Source organism: Lissotriton helveticus, chromosome 6 (genome assembly GCF_964261635.1).
Source record: "Lissotriton helveticus chromosome 6, aLisHel1.1, whole genome shotgun sequence".
In the NCBI taxonomy this organism is placed as follows: Eukaryota; Metazoa; Chordata; class Amphibia; order Caudata; family Salamandridae; genus Lissotriton; species Lissotriton helveticus.
This window is the reverse complement of record NC_136067.1, coordinates 835795947-835819098: the sequence shown is the minus strand read 5'-3', so window position 1 is coordinate 835819098 and position 23152 is coordinate 835795947. Positions and strand designations below refer to the sequence as shown.

The 23152-nt window shown below is 45.9% G+C and overlaps 1 protein-coding gene across 3 annotated transcripts in view; it reads right to left on the bottom strand.

Moving 5' to 3' along the window:
• Positions 1 to 23152, bottom strand: part of ATG5 (autophagy related 5) — a 540258-nt gene that overhangs the window by 334297 nt on the left and 182809 nt on the right. For all 3 annotated transcript variants that reach the window (XM_078648434.1, XM_078648433.1, XM_078648435.1), the window contains exon 5: positions 19103 to 19265. In XM_078648434.1, coding sequence (XP_078504560.1) covers positions 19103 to 19265 — 163 coding nt within the window. The remainder of the gene's footprint in view (positions 1 to 19102; positions 19266 to 23152) is intronic.

The following is a 23152-nucleotide window of genomic DNA, read 5'->3' as shown; positions in this document are numbered from 1 at the left end:
AAACGATTCAGTGGGGGTCTACTGATGTCAAAAGGTTATAAAAACGCTGCGACAGTGCCTGCACTCACAGGCTCAAACCTACACAGTTAACCACATCTTCGTGCAAAAGAAAACTCCTTAAACAGAACTACTCTGTCCCCTCACTGCTTCAAGCAGCAGCTGCAGAAAAATGTGAGCATCCACGAAATGCAATGCAACAAATGCTAAAACCAGAAGAATGCCTGAAGCCACAATCAAAATTTCGTATTTTGTATAGAATATTGTTTTGTGAATGATGCGTGACTTGGGCAGTGGTTACATCAAGGCCTTGTCCGACAGCTAAAGTTGTATATTTCTAGACTATAAAAAAGCCTTCATGGGTGCAAACGGACAGCCAGTGATAAAAGCACTGGCAAAGCCAATAAGTCTGATGTTGGCCGCCAGCCTTTCTGGCTCATACGCGAACAAGCAAACGTCTTTCAAAGTAGGTCAAAATTCAAAGCAGGGCATAATCTACCCTGGTTGTTAGGCGCACTCAGGCCGCAGAAAAGTACATCCTTTCTAAAAACTACTAGCTATATGTTCATCATTTGTGCCCATGAAGAAACACTCCCCAATAAACCAATTAGAGGCACAATTCATTAACTTCCTTTAGATTTCAACCTATCCTTAAACACCAGGAGGGCTGTAGTACCATTGCAACACTGCAGACACAATACCAGGAGGGACACTGCCATAAGGAAAATCTGAGAACACAAACGGACAAAACGTGATTATCACAGTAATGTAGATCTGATCTATTAAGTCGAATGCCATTATGTGAATGGCAAATTCTGCTGCAGCTCAGAAGAAACAATTATCTTTTGCAATTTTAGGCAAAAATAGAACAAAGGTGGAGGGAAAGGCTGGTTCAGGACTTGGTGGTGAGGTAGAAAAAGACACGGCCTCCACTGTGGCTTCGGAAAATGTGTGGTGTCTGTACGAGGGTAGCGGAGAGAAAGTTCTCTGTAGGGTGGCGAAAGTTCTGGTGGTGGTTGATGATTGCTGGTCCTAGGTCATGGACGGCTTTGTATGCATGTATCAATATCTTGAATTGGTATATTTTTTGGAAGGGGAGCCAGTGGTGGTTCCTAAGGTGTGGGATGATATGGGTCCATTTGGACAAGTTGAGGATGAGCCTGGCCGCTGAGTTCTGAATTGTCTGTAGTCTCTTCATGAGTTCGGTGGTGGTTCCTGCGAACTGTGCATTGCCATAGTCCAGCCAGCAGGTGACTAGGGCTTGAGTGGCGGTGTCCCTCATGCCGATGGGAAGCCATTTGAAGATTCTTCTGAGCATGCGGAGTGTGTGGAAGCAAGCGGAGGAGACTGTGTTAATCTGTTGCTTCATGGTGAGCTTGCTGTCCAGGATGATGTCAAGGTTGCGGGCGTGGTCTGTCGATGTGGGTGTGGGTCAGAGTTCTGAAGGCCACCAGCTGTCTTCCCAAGGAGAGGTGAAGTTGCCAAAGATCAGAAGTTCGGTCTTGTCAGTGTTGTGCTTCAGACAGTTGGTTTTCATCCAGTCGGTAATGTTCTTCATGCAGTTGTGAAAGCTGGTCTTCATGGTGGTGGAGTCTGCTGAGAGCAAGAGGATGAGTGGGGTATCGTTGGCATAGGATATGATGTTGAGGGCATGGGTTCCGACGTGGTCAGCTAGAGGGGTCATGTAGGTTTTGGTTGGGCTGAGGCATGAGCTTTGTGTGAAGCGGCAGAGACTGTGTTTGGGTTCTGAGGCGAAGGGAGGTAGGCAGATTCTCTGGGTATGTCCCGTGGGGAAGATGGGATCCATCGGAGATTGTCTCCTTGAATTCGATGTGGTGCACTCTCTTGATGAGAATATGGTGGGATACAGTGTCAATCACTGTGGAGAGGTCGAGGATCAGGGCCACCGATTCTCCTCTATCGAGGAGGGCGCATATCTCGTCAGTGGTGGTGATCAGGGTGGTCTCTGTGCTGGAGTTGGTGCGGAAACCGGATTGGGAGGCGTCAAGCAGGTTGTTTCTTTACAGATGTTCTGCAAGCTGATGGTTGATGGCCTTCTTGAGGACTTTGGCAGGGAAAGGGAGCAGCAAGATGGGGCAGTAGTTCTGGAGTTCGCCGGGGTTGGTGCAGGATTTCTTGAGGAGAGATCTGACTTCTGCATATTTCCATGCATTGGGAAAGGTGGCTGTGGTAATGGATGCGTTGACTATGGAATTGAGTTGGCCGCCGATGTCCTTGCCTCTGAGGTTGAAGAGGTGGTGGGGGCAGGGGCCCATGGGTTATCCTGAGTGGTTGGAGTTCATGATGGCTGTGGTGTCCTATATGGTCAGGTGTTCCATTGCAGGGAATGGTTGGTTGTGGTAGGCTTCCGCTGTAGTGAGCTGGTTGTGGAGGTTGGTGTGTTGGGTCTCGAAGTTCTTGTAGATGGTGGATATCTTTTTGTTGAAATGGTCTGCTAGAGCGTCGCAAAGCTCCTGTGAGAGGGGATCGTGTTCTCGGTGGCTGTAGGGCAGGATAACTATCTGACTCTGAAGAGTTTTATGGTGTGGTTGACACTTGGTTTAATGGGGTTTGCTAGGGCATCTTTGAGTCGCTGATGGTATTTGTTGAGGGCTAACTTGAAGTTGTCTCAGTCTGAGTTGTCTCTGCTTGTGCGCCATCTTCTCTCCAGTTTGCAGCTGTGTTTCTCAATCTTGAGATCTGGTGTGTACCAGCTGACTTGCTTGGTGGATCTGCAGGTCTTGGCTTGTTTGATGGGGGCGATTTGGTCAGTGGTGTTTGTGATCCAGGTGGTGAAGTTCTGGAATGTTTGTTCAAGGCTGGTTGCAGGGTCGGGCTGGGTTGAAGAATTAAAATATTGTGTTTTTCAAGGAGGTTATTGGACAGTCCTTTCTCAACAAATTAGTTTACTACAATACAAATGAAAATCATAACAAAATGAAGATTGGGTTTTATGTTTTACCTAGCTAGGAAGGCCAAGGGTTTCAAAAGCAGTTTGTAGGATTCATTTTTCCTAGTAAAATAAGTTGTATTCTAGGGACAGAAGTAGTTCCAACTTGAATGCATGCTGCCAGACAGAAATCAGAGAATCTTAGCAAGTGTTATTTACACATACCTACTGTGTTCGATATAGCACACAAACTCTCTTTTCAAGCAGCCGTGCTGCCTGGCAGCCGACCACACCATCTGGATTATGTTTACAAGGAAACATGCACAGTACAGTAGGCCTTGCACCGTAAGGATGATAAAGCAGTGTGCTGTTTTTTCCCCGACACAAGCCTCTATCAACATTTTCTCTTTCTTCACCTCAATGAATGAATCTTATTACTAATCTGTTCATTTATTGGCAAAGAAAACATGGAAGGTATCAACATTGTTTTAAATTTTGTCTGTGTCTACAACTGCTCCGAACAGTGTTGTGTGTAAATGACACCAGTAAGCTGCTATACTTATCTTTTCTCCCTAACCATAGCTCCAAATAAAATGGTGCCGTGTCGTTACGGTTTGTCTTGAAGTATAGTTCAAAGCCACTAACATGCATCTGCAATGTGTTCCTTCACAGAAAGTTATTTAGCATTTTGAGTTTGAGACCATCAATATGTATACTCATCTTTTACAAATGAAAGCTGCATTTCTTTTCCCACTGCTTTATATTCAGATATTTTGCAGACATTCCTTACATGAGGGAAAGCTGCATTTCTGCTATTCTATACTACCCTGAGCCATCTTCAGTGAGATTTTAGCAGGTCCATTGCTATTGGCAAACACATTTAGACAAATGTGTGACATTATTCCGCTGTATTTCTCCCCGCAGGGAATCACAACGGAGGGGGGGGGGCGCTGGATGTTGGAATAGTATAATTTACTATTCCAATTCCAGTCTGTGCGGACAATAGGGAAGGTGTTGGACTTTAAATCCAACACTTCCCCCCCCCCTCCGCAAGTCGTTGTTCCGACTTGTGGAGTAATGGTATGCGGAATCACATCATGGTCGTTGTAAAGACCGCGTTGTGATTCCCTGCGGGGAGAAAGATTCGTGGTAAACGTTGTTTACCCATTTAGACAGCTCAGCTTCTTATATAGGTTTGCAATACATACTAGTGGCAATGAGAACTATGGTATATTATTGCACATTTTCTCACTGATTGATGGTGGCTGATTGGATATAGGAACAGGAACATCAGAACAGACTTTACGACTGTTCAGAGCTCAAAAATTAAAGCTTTATTACGCTCCTCTTTTCTGGCAACATCAATTACAAGCACTATGTGAATATCAGTCATAACTCTGGCAAGTATACAAAAAAGAAACACCACCCATGAACGCTGTTGAGACTCTTACTCAAATCTTTGACAAAGGTAACACATTTCTGCTAGTTACTGAGGCTTCTCCTAAGCTTTTGGTACTTCACCATAAAAATTTTATAAGCATCATGAAGACATGCGATGGAATTACTAGCCGAATTCTCAAATGTCTCTTTGGTCCAGTGGCGGCTGCCTCGGAACGGGAGTGTTGCAGTGTGTGTGGGCGGGAAGAGGGGGAGAATAGAACACAAATAAATAAATAAACTTACCTTCACCGCCACACCGCTGCAACACCGCACGCCCCTCCTCCGTCCTCTTCATTTGCTGGTAGCACCAGAAGCGCTGCTCATGTCGCGAGTGGTCTGAGCGACCTGTTAGGCCACTCAGGCAGTGCCTGGGAGTCCGGGCATGTTTTTCACCGCGCTGTGTAACACAGCCCAGTGGAGAACATGCTAATTGCGCATGACGGTTGGGCAGGTCCAGGAGGGCCGACCAAACAGTCATGGGCACTTAGGGGATGCAAATCACTTCTCACTCTGCTCTGGCGTCACAGAGCCCAGCCCGCCCCGGTTGCGAGTCCCACATAGAAAAATAAAATAATAATAACGTCCTGTTATTATAATTTGTTTATTTTTTTTGCACTGCTGAAATAGCAGTGAGGCGACGCTCCTCCCCCTTAGCGGAAGAGCAGCCACTGCTTTGGTCCCTACGAACAAAAGTGTTTTGAAGCCTATGAATGACAAATAAAGGGTTTACAATAAGACACTTTTTTACAATGCAACCAAAAATATGTTGCTAATCAGAAATGTGTTTCCGATATGCAAAAGGGCATTTCCAACCTTTTCTGAATCACATACCGGACCGGGCAAAAGAGAGGCACATTCTAAAGGGAATGTCAATGGTTTGTGACCTCAATGGATTACGCTGGTGATACCAACTGCAGCCCAAAGCAATAGGTGATCAGGTCTTCACCGATCTCTGTGAATGTTTGGATGTATGACAGAATCATATGCCATACAACCACCTTAAAGGAACACAAGAAAAAATAGAGTTCCTGCTTCTGTGCTATCCCTTTTAGACTGCCCACTCACAGCTTATTCAATGTTCATGTGAAAGATAGCACCTACCTGAAACTAGTCTTAATCAAAAAATTATTTAAGAGCGAGAAGCAGATAAAAAATATACGCAGAATTCCTTCTTCGCTTTCCAAGAAACCTAATTCATTACATTACAATAATGGGTGCACAGTAACACAAGACTAATACTCTGCAGGCTGGACAATGGTATTGTCCTCCCTGACTTGCCTCCCAAAAAGCCAACCACTACAGCAAAGGTGATGTAATATGATGGTCTGGCTGGTCTCGGATTGCGTTTATGGACTACATCAAACTGATCTCAGCTTCCTGCAAAGGCAGCCTACTGAAACCAAAAAATGCTTTCAGAAAATGCAGCTTTACTTTCAGGATAAACGGCTTCACATACAAAGCAACTTGCACCAAATACCAAGCTGAACAATTTTGAACCACTGAAGGTGTTATGCACTTCTCAATACATTCCATCTAGCCCACTGGATCTTTTGGAAATGCAAATATGATAACATGCTATTTTGTGAGCCTTCATAAATATTAAAATAAGTCCCACCAGAGTTGGGCCTAGTCCCAGCCATCAATATCAAGAAAGATAAACAACACACATTCATGAAGTAACACTCTGGAAAGAATTGACCTGGGCTATATTCAATGTGAGGATCAGTCATGATTTTCTACATTATCCACTATGCTCTTAGAACGTATCCATTTAAAAGTGCTATGCTAGTACTATGAATCTGATGGATCAGTCATCATTTAATGACTTTTTAATCGGTTCCTGTTACCATTGTTAGGTTTAGCCTACCAGACAGTGCAAGCTGTCTAGTTGCGAAGGACTTATAGAGGGCTTACAAAGAAAATACAGGGATTTGATGCCTGCCTACTATTTGCCATTGGTTGGCTTTATTGTGACTCTTATGTGCTTGCTTCCATTGGATGGCTTCCTTGCTTGTGCCTGTCAATCTTGTATTGGCCTCTCCCATGGAGCACAGGCTCTTTGCCATATATGTGCATGGCTTCCATGCTTCCTACTTTTTCGAAAAGCACTCCTTGAGAGTGTATGTTTTCCAGCGATCTCCCTTGCATGCTTCCCTTCCATCACTTTGCTCTCTTTCGCCCAGGTGCTTCTTTCCCTCAACCCACACTCATGTTGCTTCTCACCCGTGCGCTTCCCCCCCTCTGCGCTGCACACAGTTCTTTCCTTATGTAAGAGCGCGCTTGTTCAGTGAATGCATGTGTGTGTCTATCAAATGACACACCAGTAAGGTATTTGCTATTCTTTTTAAACCAATGCTGTAAAGCATCAGTGATGCAGTGCAGAATGGGTAAAGACATTGTCAAAGCCGATAGTTTTTATAGGCGAGACATATTGGCTTTACCAATGCTTGCTCTATCCGTTCCTCAGGACTACACATATACTACAAGCCTTTCCACAGCTTACACCTTTCTGGGAAGCCGACCTCTGTCCAAGTCCAAATAGGGGCTCATAGTTCTCCAACACAGAACCACATGCCCCCATTTAGACATCAAAATACGCAGGCTTCCTAGAAATACTGGAGAAATTCCAGCAAAAAAAATGAAACATTTCACTAGATGCTGATTGCTCAAGACGACACGAGACCCAAGCCTTATGATGGCCAGCTGGCATGAACAGCCTGTTGAATGGAATACACTGTTTTGATGTTCATCACTAACTAACATGAGGCAGAGGGAGCAAGTTCTTTTAAGATCTAAATAAGAACCGGCAAAACACAAGCACAAACAGGCTCCCTCCAGTACAGAGAAAGGAAAAGAAAAAACAGGAGAAGGAGAAGCAAAGGGCTGTGTCTGACAGACAGAAAAAAGTGGATATGTGGAGTCTTTATCTATTACAAATGTATTGTCCACATGAAATGCCCCTAATGGGCATTCAGAGAGCAATTAAGTAACAGTCACCTACTGGTACCTCTTGTTGGCTACTAGAAAATACAGCAGCGAAGCCTATAAAAGAAAGGAATACTGTCACTGAAGGTAGCCGATAGAGAGAGAAATAAAATTTTAATTAAAATAAAAGGTCTAGGATAATCAATTAGGGGATCAGTTCTTAAAGAAAATCACAGAAGTGCACCCTTGGTGTATGTCCTTGCATTAGTGCAGATTTATGGCTTTCATAAATTCACAAGAATTTACAGAAGTACGCCGGAAAATAGTACTCCTATAAATATTTTGGAACTGCATTTTACCATGAGCAAATGTGCATGTGTAGATTTGCAATTGTGAAAATCCGTTGAGCGTTAACAAATTAACTTTCCTTCCAACCACTTTTTCCCAATCCTGGAAGAAGTATTTCTTCGGCATAAGATTGCTATAATCCAACAATCTTTTTCTAAAAATACAGAAGAGGACCAAGCCACAGAGCAACCTCTGATCAGAAAGTCTGCTGCCTTGCTGCCTCCTGCATTATTAGAGCTCTCTGAAATACAACTGGCCGACTCGCTAACTTACCTCAAATGCCTCAAGTCCGGATCTCCAATAGATGCTTGTCCAGCTAAACTATCAGCATCTCTAGCTCCCATTATCAATTTCGCATTAAATAAGGTACTTAACCTATGTCTTTCCACTGGCAAAGTACCACATATCTGGAAGCAGGCAAAAATTTTACCACTTCTAAAAAAACGACCGCTGACCAGAACGATCCGGCCAACTATAGGCCTAACCCTTATCCTCCCGGCCCTCTCTAAAGTTTTAGAAAAACATGTGAACGAAGCCATTTCAGATCACGCAGAAAGCTATAATCTGCTTTATCTGTCCCAATCTGGTTTCAGGGCTAACTATAGCACAGAGACTGCCCTGTTGGAAGTGACCAAGCACATCAGGGAAAAACTGGATCAGGATGGTAGGGCCGTCCTTATATTGCTTGACCTGTCAGCGACATTCGATACTGTCCCACATGAGAGACTTATTGACAGACTGAGGAACATGGGTATTAGTGGGGCAGCACTGGCCTGGATGACATCTTTTTCGCTCTCAAGAAATATGGATACCTCCTTTCTCATCCCCCATGCCTAACATGAATGTCGGAGTACCCCTGGGACCTATTCTTGGCACTACTCTTTTCAACGTATATATGTCCCCCCCCCCTGGCACCCTTGGCAGAGGATAATGGTGCTAAGATTATATCCTATGCGGACAATACTCAACTGATTTTCACCTACGAAAAGGGAACAGACTTTGATGGTGAAAACAGCAGATAGTGTCTCACAAAGGTGAGATGTCTCACAAAGGCTCAAGGTGAATCAGCTGACATGCAATCTGGATAAATCTGAGAGATTTTTTTCGGCCAACCAGTAATGAGTAATTGGAATGTATGGTGGCCGGAGGAGCTGTCTCCGCCACGTGCAGCTCAAACAACGGTTACTACGATTTAACCCAGCACTGCACAGAGGAAACCCACCATAGAGGAGCAATCCTTGATGCAATCATCGCGGATAAAAAGACAATCTCGATCGACCACATCATCCCGGTGGACTGGTCGGATCATCACGCCATTCTCTTCCATATCAATCACTCGGTTCTGTCCCTCCCACCTACTCAAACCTCCCCCAAGTGGGTCAGAAACTTTTCGAAAATTCCGCCCGATAAGCTAGAAGAGGGACTTAGCTCACTCCTCTCAAACTCGACGGAACTCCTCCCACCACGGAACTCACCTCGCGGTACCACGCCAACCTGGAGCTCGTCCTAGACCAGCTGGCACCGCGGAAACTAAAAAAAACAAGAAACATCCCCTCCAGATCCTGGTTCTCCACAGACATCAACGATGAAAGAAGACACCTAAGATCCATGGAAAGATCCTGGAGGACCAACCCCACCTCCCTCAACAGGGACAAACTCAAGGCAACTCGTAAAAGCTACTACAATCATATCAAGAAAAAAAAGTCGTCCTTCTTCTGCTCCGCTCTGGACAATGCTAAAAACCGCCCTAAAGAACTCTTCAACATCATCAGGAACCAAACATCCATTCCTGTGATAGACAACAGGGTAGCTTCCAAATCTCTATGTGACGAATTTGCCATCTTTTTCAACGAAAAAATTGCTAAAATCGATCGCTCACTCTGTGCTATGCCCTCAGCCATTCCCTCCGGAACTACCCTCATCAGGCCAGCAACCTCAGCCATTCGCTGGTCCTCCTTCCGGCTTATCCAGGCTGAAGTGATAAGCAATCTCATAGCCACCACCAATCCCTCATCTCACTCCCTTGATCAGCTTCCCCCGAGAATAACAAAAGACCTGAAGCTCACTCTAGCCCCAACCTGGGCCAAGATCATCAACAGCTCTTTGAGCGAGGGCTCCATCCCTGACTGCCTGAAAATAGGTCAAGTCACTCCACTCCTAAAAAAACCCGGCTTGGACCACAAGGACATGAATAACTTCAGACCAGTTTTGAACCTTCCACTCTTATCGAAAATTCTGGAAAAATGCGTGCTGTCTCAAAAACTTGTTGTTTTTTGCAATTGCCGCCCTAAGTGCGCTGGGGATGCCCAGACGTGGGTCCCAGGCACTCCACACCACTTGGAGTCAAGCTAGCCGGGCTGAAGAGAGGTGTTACCTCGAAACCGGTCCGGTCCTCGGATGCTTGATTCCGGTCTGGGAAAGATATGGCTGTTGTAGTTCGGACTGGACTGTTCCCATGGGGCAACAGGGTCAGAGCTGATTTGCATAAAGCCATTATCTGACCCAGGGTGGTGTGGAGTGCAAAAAAACGATGGATTTGGGCCCAGATCTTTTGACTGGGGGAGTGTGTGACATTGATCCACATTCAGTCCATCACTTGTTGTTTTTTGCAATTGCCGCCCTAAGTGCGCTGGGGATGCCCAGACGTGGGTCCCAGGCACTCCACACCACTTGGAGTCAAGCTAGCCGGGCTGAAGAGAGGTGTTACCTCGAAACCGGTCCGGTCCTCGGATGCTTGATTCCGGTCTGGGAAAGATATGGCTGTTGTAGTTCGGACTGGACTGTTCCCATGGGGCAACAGGGTCAGAGCTGATTTGCATAAAGCCATTATCTGACCCAGGGTGGTGTGGAGTGCAAAAAAACGATGGATTTGGGCCCAGATCTTTTGACTGGGGGAGTGTGTGACATTGATCCACATTCAGTCCATCACTTGTTGTTTTTTGCAATTGCCGCCCTAAGTGCGCTGGGGATGCCCAGACGTGGGTCCCAGGCACTCCACACCACTTGGAGTCAAGCTAGCCGGGCTGAAGAGAGGTGTTACCTCGAAACCGGTCCGGTCCTCGGATGCTTGATTCCGGTCTGGGAAAGATATGGCTGTTGTAGTTCGGACTGGACTGTTCCCATGGGGCAACAGGGTCAGAGCTGATTTGCATAAAGCCATTATCTGACCCAGGGTGGTGTGGAGTGCAAAAAAACGATGGATTTGGGCCCAGATCTTTTGACTGGGGGAGTGTGTGACATTGATCCACATTCAGTCCATCACTTGTTGTTTTTTGCAATTGCCGCCCTAAGTGCGCTGGGGATGCCCAGACGTGGGTCCCAGGCACTCCACACCACTTGGAGTCAAGCTAGCCGGGCTGAAGAGAGGTGTTACCTCGAAACCGGTCCGGTCCTCGGATGCTTGATTCCGGTCTGGGAAAGATATGGCTGTTGTAGTTCGGACTGGACTGTTCCCATGGGGCAACAGGGTCAGAGCTGATTTGCATAAAGCCATTATCTGACCCAGGGTGGTGTGGAGTGCAAAAAAACGATGGATTTGGGCCCAGATCTTTTGACTGGGGGAGTGTGTGACATTGATCCACATTCAGTCCATCACTTGTTGTTTTTTGCAATTGCCGCCCTAAGTGCGCTGGGGATGCCCAGACGTGGGTCCCAGGCACTCCACATTACTTGGAGTCAAGCTAGCCGGGCTGAAGAGAGGTGTTACCTCGAAACCGGTCCGGTCCTCGGATGCTTGATTCCGGTCTGGGAAAGATATGGCTGTTGTAGTTCGGACTGGACTGTTCCCATGGGGCAACAGGGTCAGAGCTGATTTGCATAAAGCCATTATCTGACCCAGGGTGGTGTGGAGTGCAAAAAAACGATGGATTTGGGCCCAGATCTTTTGACTGGGGGAGTGTGTGACATTGATCCACATTCAGTCCATCACTTGTTGTTTTTTGCAATTGCCGCCCTAAGTGCGCTGGGGATGCCCAGACGTGGGTCCCAGGCACTCCACGGAGTCAAGCTAGCCGGGCTGAAGAGAGGTGTTACCTCGAAACCGGTCCGGTCCTCGGATGCTTGATTCCGGTCTGGGAAAGATATGGCTGTTGTAGTTCGGACTGGACTGTTCCCATGGGGCAACAGGGTCAGAGCTGATTTGCATAAAGCCATTATCTGACCCAGGGTGGTGTGGAGTGCAAAAAAACGATGGATTTGGGCCCAGATCTTTTGACTGGGGGAGTGTGTGACATTGATCCACATTCAGTCCATCACTTGTTGTTTTTTGCAATTGCCGCCCTAAGTGCGCTGGGGATGCCCAGACGTGGGTCCCAGGCACTCCACACCACTTGGAGTCAAGCTAGCCGGGCTGAAGAGAGGTGTTACCTCGAAACCGGTCCGGTCCTCGGATGCTTGATTCCGGTCTGGGAAAGATATGGCTGTTGTAGTTCGGACTGGACTGTTCCCATGGGGCAACAGGGTCAGAGCTGATTTGCATAAAGCCATTATCTGACCCAGGGTGGTGTGGAGTGCAAAAAAACGATGGATTTGGGCCCAGATCTTTTGACTGGGGGAGTGTGTGACATTGATCCACATTCAGTCCATCACTTGTTGTTTTTTGCAATTGCCGCCCTAAGTGCGCTGGGGATGCCCAGACGTGGGTCCCAGGCACTCCACACCACTTGGAGTCAAGCTAGCCGGGCTGAAGAGAGGTTTTACCTCGAAACCGGTCCGGTCCTCGGATGCTTGATTCCGGTCTGGGAAAGATATGGCTGTTGTAGTTCGGACTGGACTGTTCCCATGGGGCAACAGGGTCAGAGCTGATTTGCATAAAGCCATTATCTGACCCAGGGTGGTGTGGAGTGCAAAAAAACGATGGATTTGGGCCCAGATCTTTTGACTGGAGGAGTGTGTGACATTGATCCACATTCAGTCCATCACTTGTTGTTTTTTGCAATTGCCGCCCTAAGTGCGCTGGGGATGCCCAGACGTGGGTCCCAGGCACTCCACACCACTTGGAGTCAAGCTAGCCGGGCTGAAGAGAGGTGTTACCTCGAAACCGGTCCGGTCCTCGGATGCTTGATTCCGGTCTGGGAAAGATATGGCTGTTGTAGTTCGGACTGGACTGTTCCCATGGGGCAACAGGGTCAGAGCTGATTTGCATAAAGCCATTATCTGACCCAGGGTGGTGTGGAGTGCAAAAAAACGATGGATTTGGGCCCAGATCTTTTGACTGGGGGAGTGTGTGACATTGATCCACATTCAGTCCATCACTTGTTGTTTTTTGCAATTGCCGCCCTAAGTGCGCTGGGGATGCCCAGACGTGGGTCCCAGGCACTCCACACCACTTGGAGTCAAGCTAGCCGGGCTGAAGAGAGGTGTTACCTCGAAACCGGTCCGGTCCTCGGATGCTTGATTCCGGTCTGGGAAAGATATGGCTGTTGTAGTTCGGACTGGACTGTTCCCATGGGGCAACAGGGTCAGAGCTGATTTGCATAAAGCCATTATCTGACCCAGGGTGGTGTGGAGTGCAAAAAAACGATGGATTTGGGCCCAGATCTTTTGACTGGGGGAGTGTGTGACATTGATCCACATTCAGTCCATCACTTGTTGTTTTTTGCAATTGCCGCCCTAAGTGCGCTGGGGATGCCCAGACGTGGGTCCCAGGCACTCCACACCACTTGGAGTCAAGCTAGCCGGGCTGAAGAGAGGTGTTACCTCGAAACCGGTCCGGTCCTCGGATGCTTGATTCCGGTCTGGGAAAGATATGGCTGTTGTAGTTCGGACTGGACTGTTCCCATGGGGCAACAGGGTCAGAGCTGATTTGCATAAAGCCATTATCTGACCCAGGGTGGTGTGGAGTGCAAAAAAACGATGGATTTGGGCCCAGATCTTTTGACTGGGGGAGTGTGTGACATTGATCCACATTCAGTCCATCACTTGTTGTTTTTAGGTCTCGCCTGTCGATGCGCATGCGCATCGAGCAAGCGAGACTATAGGGGCTCATCGACTCTTTATCTAACTTGCAAGGAATCGTGGCGATTCCTTGCAGTGCCCGTGACTTTTAAGCTCAATGCGCATGTGCATTGAGCTTAAAAGCGCGTGCACAGCCGCCCGCATTCCTCCGACACCTTTGAAGTGAAGCTTAGCTTCACTTCAAAGGCCCGGCTTCTTCACACCCACATGCCGCTCTGTCCCGCTCCGCCCCCTCCCCTGAGTCATCCTGCCTGCCCCTTCCCGCCGTGTCGCATTTCTCCTCCCCCCTCCCCTCTCTTCCCTCCGTCTTGTTTATTTTACCCGCTCTGGCCCCTCGCATTTCTCCTCCCCCCTCCCCTCTCTTCCCTCCGTCTTGTTAACTCTGGCTACTTTTTAAAAGTATATATACCCTGTGTGTTCGCTCCTTCCCCTCAACCTTTAAATATAAACTTTTGTCTTGGTTTATTAGGCTCCGGCAATGGGGAAAAAGAGTTGCTTCCACGGTGACTGGATGTAACCGGGTGGCAGTTAAGCTCAAAGACTCATTTCGTAAGGGAAGGCTGAGCCCGTTTGATTTGCTAAGTCAAGCAACTGATGTGGGGTGGGGTTTCTTAGTAACTGTCTCCGGGCATGTGATTAAGTCTGCTTTCATGACGATGGTATTGTGCAGTTGAAAGTCTTGAATGTTTTTCTCCACGTTACCAAGAATAAATTATTTTCCGTTTTCGGGTGAGTGATTGCTCCTCAAAAGCCAGGGGGATTGGGCATTGCTGCGGTGGTGTTCATCAATAGTCACCCATGGTTAACGCCAGAACACTGATGGAAAAAAAAAAACCATCTACTTAACTAATGCCCTCTCTAAGTTGAAATGACCATCAGCCACTGCTAAGCCGCTTTCCTATTTAATCACCAGCCTCCTTCTATTTAATCACCAGCCGCCTTCTGATCATCCGTTCATGCAGTATATTAACTGTACTTGTCAAAGCACTGCGGATCCAACACTGGGATTTCTTCATCTCCCTAAGGGCCTTGACCGCTTCCCTCGTTTCAGAAAGCCCCTGGGTCTGGGATGATCATCACACCAAAGGACATCTCTTACTTAAAAACATCGCCTTCACTGGCATTGGTTTCAAAGCTCTCTCCGAGCTCGGTGCAGTAATCAATCGGAAACGACATGCATAGGACTAGCAAACGGATACATAAGCATGTCCGTTATTAAAGGCACACAGCACTCAAACGGGGAACCTAAAGATGGGAAAATTCATGCTAATCTGCCCCTGAACAATAAACAAGCCGCAGAGGGGCGCTTTCATGGTAAGGAGGGTGAAGGGCATTTCCCAGCTCACCAAATATCTTTACAGTTACGCATCACTCCTAGGCGCTGAAAGGAGTAGCTTGCAATCTGATTAGCTCCATAAAACAAAACAATAACAAAACTAATAGTTTGCATTTTCATACAGATTAAACGGTTTCCTAGGCGTCACAAGCACACACAGGACAGGAACAATATATCAGCAGCAGTTCAAGGTTTCCTCTCTCAAAAAATGGTACTACAAAGACCGCAGCACACACTCACACACATGCTTCTACACACTCACACACATGCACACACAAACACCCTCATCTACCCACCTAACCATACAGAATCAACAGAACACATGAAAAAGAGCGAGAGGTCACACAAGCACAGCACTTCTCTGGGGCTGCACGCCCAACCTAAATATTTTCACATTTGTCAATAAATTCTATAACCCATAGTAAATGACAGTGCCTTTTATTTATGTTTTGAAAACCTGCAAGTGGTGCGTAAACACGCACTGTGCATTTATAGTCCTTGCTTACGAAAAGCAAGGTTGGCGGTAAAAGCCTTCCTTCTCTTAAGCAAGGACTACATGTACAAAGTTCTTTGCTTGAAGTTTTTCAAAACCCATAAATAAAAAGCATTGTAATTTACAATGCCAATAGCTCAAACTCTCGCAAATGCGAGACCTATTGCATTGCAAATGCTTGTTTGCAATTGCCGCCCTAAGTGCGCTGGGGATGCCCAGACGTGGGTCCCAGGCACTCCACACCACTTGGAGTCAAGCTAGCCGGGCTGAAGAGAGGTGTTACCTCGAAACCGGTCCGGTCCTCGGATGCTTGATTCCGGTCTGGGAAAGATATGGCTGTTGTAGTTCGGACTGGACTGTTCCCATGGGGCAACAGGGTCAGAGCTGATTTGCATAAAGCCATTATCTGACCCAGGGTGGTGTGGAGTGCAAAAAAACGATGGATTTGGGCCCAGATCTTTTGACTGGGGGAGTGTGTGACATTGATCCACATTCAGTCCATCACTTGTTGTTTTTTGCAGTCTCAGCTTTCCCAGCACCTAGAAAGCACGAATCTTCTCGACCCACACCAATCAGGGTTTAGAAAAGGCTGCAGCACAGAAACCGCAATCCTAAATGTCCTGGACGATCTTCACATGTCGCTCGACTCCAACCAATGTAGCCTTCTCATACTCTTAGACCTTTCGGCAGCATTTGACACAGTGGATCATGCCCTGTTACTCAATGTCCTCCAGGAGAGAGCAGGCATGGAAAAGACGGTCCTGAAATGGTTCTCCTCCTTTCTCTTCAACCGCACTCAAAGAATCAAAATCAAAAGCTGCGAATCGGACCCTCTCCCCATCACTAGAGGTGTACCTCAAGGGTCCGTCCTCTCACCTCAACTCTTCAACATATACATGGAGCCCCTCACGTCAATTCTAAGGAAGTCCAACATCCCCTTCCACCTCTACGCGGATGACACACGACTCTACCTGGAAACCACTTCGATCGCAGACATCCACAGACTGAACTGCACACTCATTGAAGTCCAACATTGGCTCGCCTCCAACAACCTAAAACTCAATGAAGGAAAAACCGAAGTGCTCCTCATCTCGAACACAGATGAAAACCCCCAAATCCTAGAATGGCTCAAAGCCTTAAACGCCCTGAATGTTCCACTTGTTCCTACTAACTCCGTAAAATCCCTAGGGATCACCCTGGACCCTAAACTGGACATGAAAGAACACATCTCAAAAACTGCCAAAAGTGCTTTCCTGAACCTGAAACTCCTCTACAAACTGAAACCCTTCCTCCCCTCGAAAGACCTGAAACAGGCCACTCAGGTTCTGGTACTCTCCAGAATTGACTATGGCATCGCTACGCTGACTGGTTCAGCCAAATCTCACCTGGGTCCTCTGACCTCTACCCTCAACGCCGCAGCAAGAATGGTCACAGGAACCAGGAAATACGAACACATCTCCCCGGCTCTTAAGGACCTGAAGTGGATCCCTATTGTCCAACGAGCCAGTTTCCGCACAGCTTGCCTCACTCACAAAGCCCTGCACACAGGAAAACCTGAATATCTGGCCAACAAGCTCAAAAAAGCCGGTCAATCTAGGAACCTCAGAAGCTCCAACACGCTCCTACTCATTCCTCTGAAATCCCAGAAACACAACACATCCAGCAAATCCTTTGCGGGCAATGCTCCCATGATCTGGAACGCCATCCCCCCACATATCATAACGACCGCCTCCTTCCCGAAATTCAAGATGTTACTCAAAGCCCTCTTCCTTGAGCGCTCTGGATTGTAGTAAGATCTCCACGTCTGACTTTGAAAGTCCATTTTCGCTGCGGTCCAAGAGCCGGATGTCTCGCTTTTGACTCTATCCTATTTTTGCGCTCCTGTTTATATTGTAAAGTCTTTCTCTACACCCATGTGCTCCTTGCTCTGTTCTCCTTCCTCACTGCATCTCTAATGCCTTTTTGTACATGTTGTGAAGCGCTCTGATATGTAGTATATCAGGGACCCTCTGGTGAGGATAAAATCCTGGGTCAGGGAAATTGTTCAGTACAAAGGTATATACCCAGGCCTAAAGTAATAAAAACAACCAAGTCTATTCAACAACCAAAATATATATAAGTGAACACACAAAATGACAAACTTTGCTGATATTTAAGAATTTAATTCTAATGATAAAACAATCAATTAAGTCCATATAAACATAACAAAACTGATATATTAAATACACATGATACAGTAAAAAGTGTTATTTTTTTGATCAATTCCTTAAAAAAGACATTTGTTCTGATAGGTGTGGAGAATTACAGATATGGTCATCCCAGATATTCTTGGGAGGGCTGTTTATCTCAACGCGTTTCGACACGTAATTGTGTCTTCATCAGGAAAATATTTATACAGCCAATTATCTAAAGAGAACAAAACATATTTTTAGAACATTTAAAACTGTGTGTTAGAGACAAAGCAAAATCTAATTACATAGTCTGGTTGAAAGATAAAAGTTATTTGTGAAGCGCTCTGATACCTTCGGGTCCAGCTAGCGCTATACAAAACTTTAATAAATAAATAAAATAAAATAAAATAGTGTACTTTTTGGGGTCCTTTTACTAATAGAGTAATAAAGTATTTATCATAAGGCCACAGGAGAAAAGCGGAATGCTTGTAAAACTCGTGGCTATCACAATGTGTATGTATTTGTGATTTCATTTGACAATTGGGAAGAGGATGTGGCCTAAAGGCTAGAGCGGTCGACCTCGAAGCTGGAGAACCAGGTTCGAGCCTCAGCAGCGATGTTCAACATCCTGTGATTCCGGGCAAATCACTTAATCTCCCCGTGCCTACAATGAATGTGTCGGTCTGTAACTTAACTGGTACTCATGTAAAACGCTCTGATACCTTCAGGAAAAATTGTATTGCTAAAGCATGTATTCGTAGGTTATTTACATAACTTTCCATTTGGATAAGGAGCCGCTTGATAGTGTTATATTTGTTCCAAGGTACCAAACAAGGCCTTTACATTGTAGGGTAATCCAATGGCATTTTGTATCGAACTTCAAACATATAATATTAATGTATGTTGTCTTTCACCTTTTTGTTATCTAAGAACAGGTTTTGTAGTAATACTTTTCTCCACAGGCCATACCAAGCATCAGGAATTATATACAAAGTCGAGTCGCTGCTCTGTAAGAACACATGTAGAGTAGCTTGGGAGGAGATGCTACACATACTAATTGATTTAAGTCAACCGTTTAAACATATAAATATATGGCACACATTCTATTTGTGACGTGTATATTATATATATATATATATATATATATATATATACGTACACACCCACACATATATATATACATATATATTACCGCCACTCCACTTCGCAAGCAAAGACGCAGGCGCTCTCTTCTCCCGAAGAGACACATGGAGCACAGACCCAGGTTAGTAGAAAAATCGTTGGTTTATTAGCTGCTACTCAGTCGGCCATTACGCGTTTCGGTACTGACGTACCTTGATCACATGACACAGTAAATGGTCACCTGGTTTCTTATATACCAACATTTGCATTTTTTTCTCTTTTGTTGGTGATGCAATTTAAAGTGACAGTGCTCTAATTGTAATAACAAATCTGTACATTCGCTATAGAAGCACATATATATATATATATATAAATCTAAAACACATAAAATTGCTATCAAGAACGTAGAGAGAGTACAAGCGTACCATTTTGCAAACCCATCCACAGTTGCTTGTGGTGATTTTTCTGCATCTCATTGATGACTTGACTTTTGTGCTTTAAGGCGTCTGCTTCCTTAATCGAAGCCATGAAATGGGCCTCAATGGCTTCCTTGGAAGGACAATGGAGAAGGTCCATTTCAGGAAAGTTCTAGAAACAAAATCCCATCAAAAGCAGGAGTGAAAACAGGAAATCACAACATCCATTTCAAAACATGTAGGAACAATGCAAGATATAAAAATATAGGATTTAAAGCAGAACCCATTAACAGTTCTCGGAAAGAGTCTGTTCCACATAACTGTTAACTCAAGTCATGCACATTTACCTCATGAGCATCAGATTCACATTGTGCACATTAAGGAGCAATGAATTTAAATTAAAAATGTCGCCTACTTTTTTAGGTCTCGGACCATCGCACTGCATAGCAGTGGGCGGAGCCCAAGATTTAATGTTTCTTAGAGGGGGCTTGGAACCCGCCCCTCTTCTCCATTGGCTGGCCTAGTAAATGCTGGCCAGCCATTGGAGGAGAGGGGCGTCACTCGGTTCAAGCCCCGTCTTTTTCGGATTCGGGGGCGTTTTTTTAAGCTTCTTTCTATTTACTTTCTCTCCTCTTCCCATTGGCTGGAATTTTACCTTCCAGCCAATGGGAAGAGGAGAGAACGAAAACCATGCCCCCGAAACTGAAAAAGACGCTGGTTTCTCCTAGGCATTCCTGCCTCGCCTCAGAGAAACGTGGTTGTGTGTCTTCTGGCTCTGCAGGCACTTTATATTTGTTATTGCTATGCTCTGGCTTTATTTTGAAGCGCTCTGATGCCTCTGGGTCATATCCGTGCTATATAAAACTTAAGAGCACAAAAATAAAATAAAATTAATAAAAACGCCTCTTTACCCTTCTACCACACACAGCAAAAAGCTGATGCAGAATACCCTGCAATGCACGCACCTACTCATACTCCAGCCTTAAGCGTCGGTGTTACAGGAACTGGTCACTATCATTTCCGGGGCGCTAGGGTCTGTCTCTTCTGGGAGGCTTGAGTTGAACACTTCCGGCGTGACTGAGGCGGCTGTTCGCGAGGCTGTCCTTTCTCTTTCTAACCAATCGCAGGCCTCAACGGCTGATACAGGCCACTCGCCACCTCCTTCTACCGCCCCCAGTCTCATCACTATAGGCTAGCGTTACCATTAGGTCTCCCTGCTGTCTGTTTTCCCTGTTGTGGTTTTGGAGTCGGAAGTAAAACAGAGGCAATTGGATTTTTATAGGTCTCCTTAAAGAGACGGGAGGCAAGTCCTGTGTCCGGGAAACTACCGACGTTTATCGAGTGCTCACTTCTTAGCATTTATTTTTTTAGTCTGTATATTATTTCGTGTTGATGGGGACTCTTTTGCTTAAAGTCAGACGTGTACGCCACCAGCTGATGTGACGACGATCGAGTGTTTGCTTCAAGAGCTGTCCCTTGGAGGCTAACATGCCTGCTGTACTTCCAACACCTAAGGATCTCTATGTATCCAACTCGTTGGGAGATCTAAACAAGACGGCAGAAGTGAAGCTTGACAAACCAAGCACCAAAAAGTATGCCCTTTTCTTTATTACTCTAACGTTTGTGTGGCCGTTGTATAAAATGAAATCATCTATTTATTCCGTATTGGTTCTTGAATATGCGTGTACATGTTTAACACTTGGCTTCTTGTTATTCTTTCGTAATGCAATATTCAAACCAAAACATAGGGAACACCACTGAGTGCCCATTGTGATAAATCTTTACAGCTAACTAAAAAAAACATTTTAGCCATTTAAAGATCGTAATCCCAATCACTTAATTGAAATCAAAAGGCACGTCATCCACGTACCTCATGCCCCCCTCCTTCCCATAAACATCCCACAACAGTAACGTGAAGCAGACTACAAGTCCCACCCTTGCCACAGACATGAGGCCAGCCAGCAACCTGCAGTTGAATTGGCTTTTATGTCCCTTGAGCTAAGCCCACCTTTGAAAAACAGAAGAAAAGAGAAGCGAGTAACGTACAAGAATGAAGCCTCGGGGATTACCTAACTGGCTAGCGGAGTCATGGGCAAGACTTGCAGTCAGAGCTCGCAGCCTACTCGGGCTGTCCTCATGGACACTGATTCAACAAAATACCAAGGGTACCAAAAGTGACTCCACACATCCTTGACCTTATAGACATCACAGGACAGGACTTCATGACCTTTAACCCTCAATCCTCCTAGGACAGTGTTTCACACACTGTGGGTCCTAAGCCGATTTTTGGTAGCTCACGAAAGTCCACGCAATAAATAAAAGTGCCTTTAAATTCTATATTTATCTCTTCACGTGCTGCTCTTTAAAGACAGAGGTCAGATGGCAGGCTACATCTTCTGACAAATTGCAAAATACAAAGGTCTAATGCACACAACCAAAAAATATCAACATTGAGTAGTAGTCTCTTGCACTATTCTGTGTCGAGTGGACACAATTATACACAGTAATACATATGTTGCCAACAGAGAAACCAAAGTGTCTTTAGAAACAAGTCTTCTTTAATGTTCTTAAAGCCAGCCAACACGTGTTTCGTCGCATAACAATGCGACTCCTCAGGGCTGTGGTATTTAGGTGAAGAATAGAAGGTCGCTAAGCCGGTGATATTTCCAACCCGGCCGGGCTCAAGACCAGGTGTAGAAAGGAGTCACAGTCACGGACTCCAAGAACCGATCTAAAACTCGTGTGTGAGTTTCTGCTGGATCATTCCTGATTTGAACGTGAGTGGGTCACTCAGTATGGGCGGCGGGTGAAAAAACAGCTCTGTAAGGCTCGAAAAGGGTGAATCCGCCCCTGGGGTTCCACCAGCAGCCGCTGCAGTGAGATCAATGAGCGTGTGAGCTCTCTTTCCCACTGGAAACACGGGATTCCGCTTTGATACTTGCAGCGCGCTGTCATTGCTTATCACCTAGAAATCGGAACCCTACTACAAGAGAGCTCATACGCTCATAAGAGGATATAGCTTTACCCTACGGGGAAGCACTCATCACCACTTCAGTAAGCCAGGAAATTGTAGGGAAAAAAGAACGGAATGTCCTCTGTGGCACAGTACAGGTAACCTAAGTGTAGTATCCTGCTCTTGTTAATGTTATGTGATTTACACCACCTGCTTAGCCAGTGTTTCTGCTGTGTGCTCAATAGAATGTTGGAGTCATGATGCGCCTCGGAATGTTGGGAGACAAAGGTGAAGTGACAGTTGAGCATGGGCTGAGCAGCAGACAGGGTGCTCCTGGTGGGGATGCTCTTGTGAACATGACTACTTGTTGTACTTCATTCTACCTTCAATAAAGCATCCTGTATTTTATCCTTCCTGCGTGGACCTTCATCACTACACTAAGGCTGTAAAGGGCTGGATTTGGTGGGGAGATGGTGTGGCCACTGTGGATGCAATCATTTTCTGGTCAGGGAACTGAGGCGTTCAATGGATTGCGCTGATATAGTGTTGGCCCGGACATCATAATAGCAGATAGTTAGATGCAGGTCTTCATGGCAACCGAAGTCGATATATGAATCGATGTCTGCTAACTCCAGAGAAGCTTTCCTGCAAGATTTGAGTTTTTGAATAATTATCCATCTATGACGGTCTACCTGAACAGACAGAAATAAAGTTGGAACCAGCACCTGGATTGGGACAGGCAGCATCAGCTCAAAGGGGGCATGTGACTTTAGCCGATAAAAGCTGCAGCCAGATCCATGAGCAGCTGGGAAAGTTTCATTAATTCTTGACCTGGTTATGCTCCGAAGGATAAGTCTCATCTATCATCTGATCTATCCACTTTGGAGTCCACAACACAGAGAGTTACAGAGCCAGGGAAGAATCCACAGTGGTCTGAAACCCCAAGAGATAAAGGAAGGTACTGGGAGAGACACTTAAAAGCCGTGCCCCAGTGCCAGTGAAACTCCTTCAAGAGTAGATGGGCAGAGAAAGTGGAAGTGCTACATACTCCCTGGTGCAAGGCCTCTTGTGCCGAGGTGAGTTGGTAAGGGTCAGAGCAGCTGAAT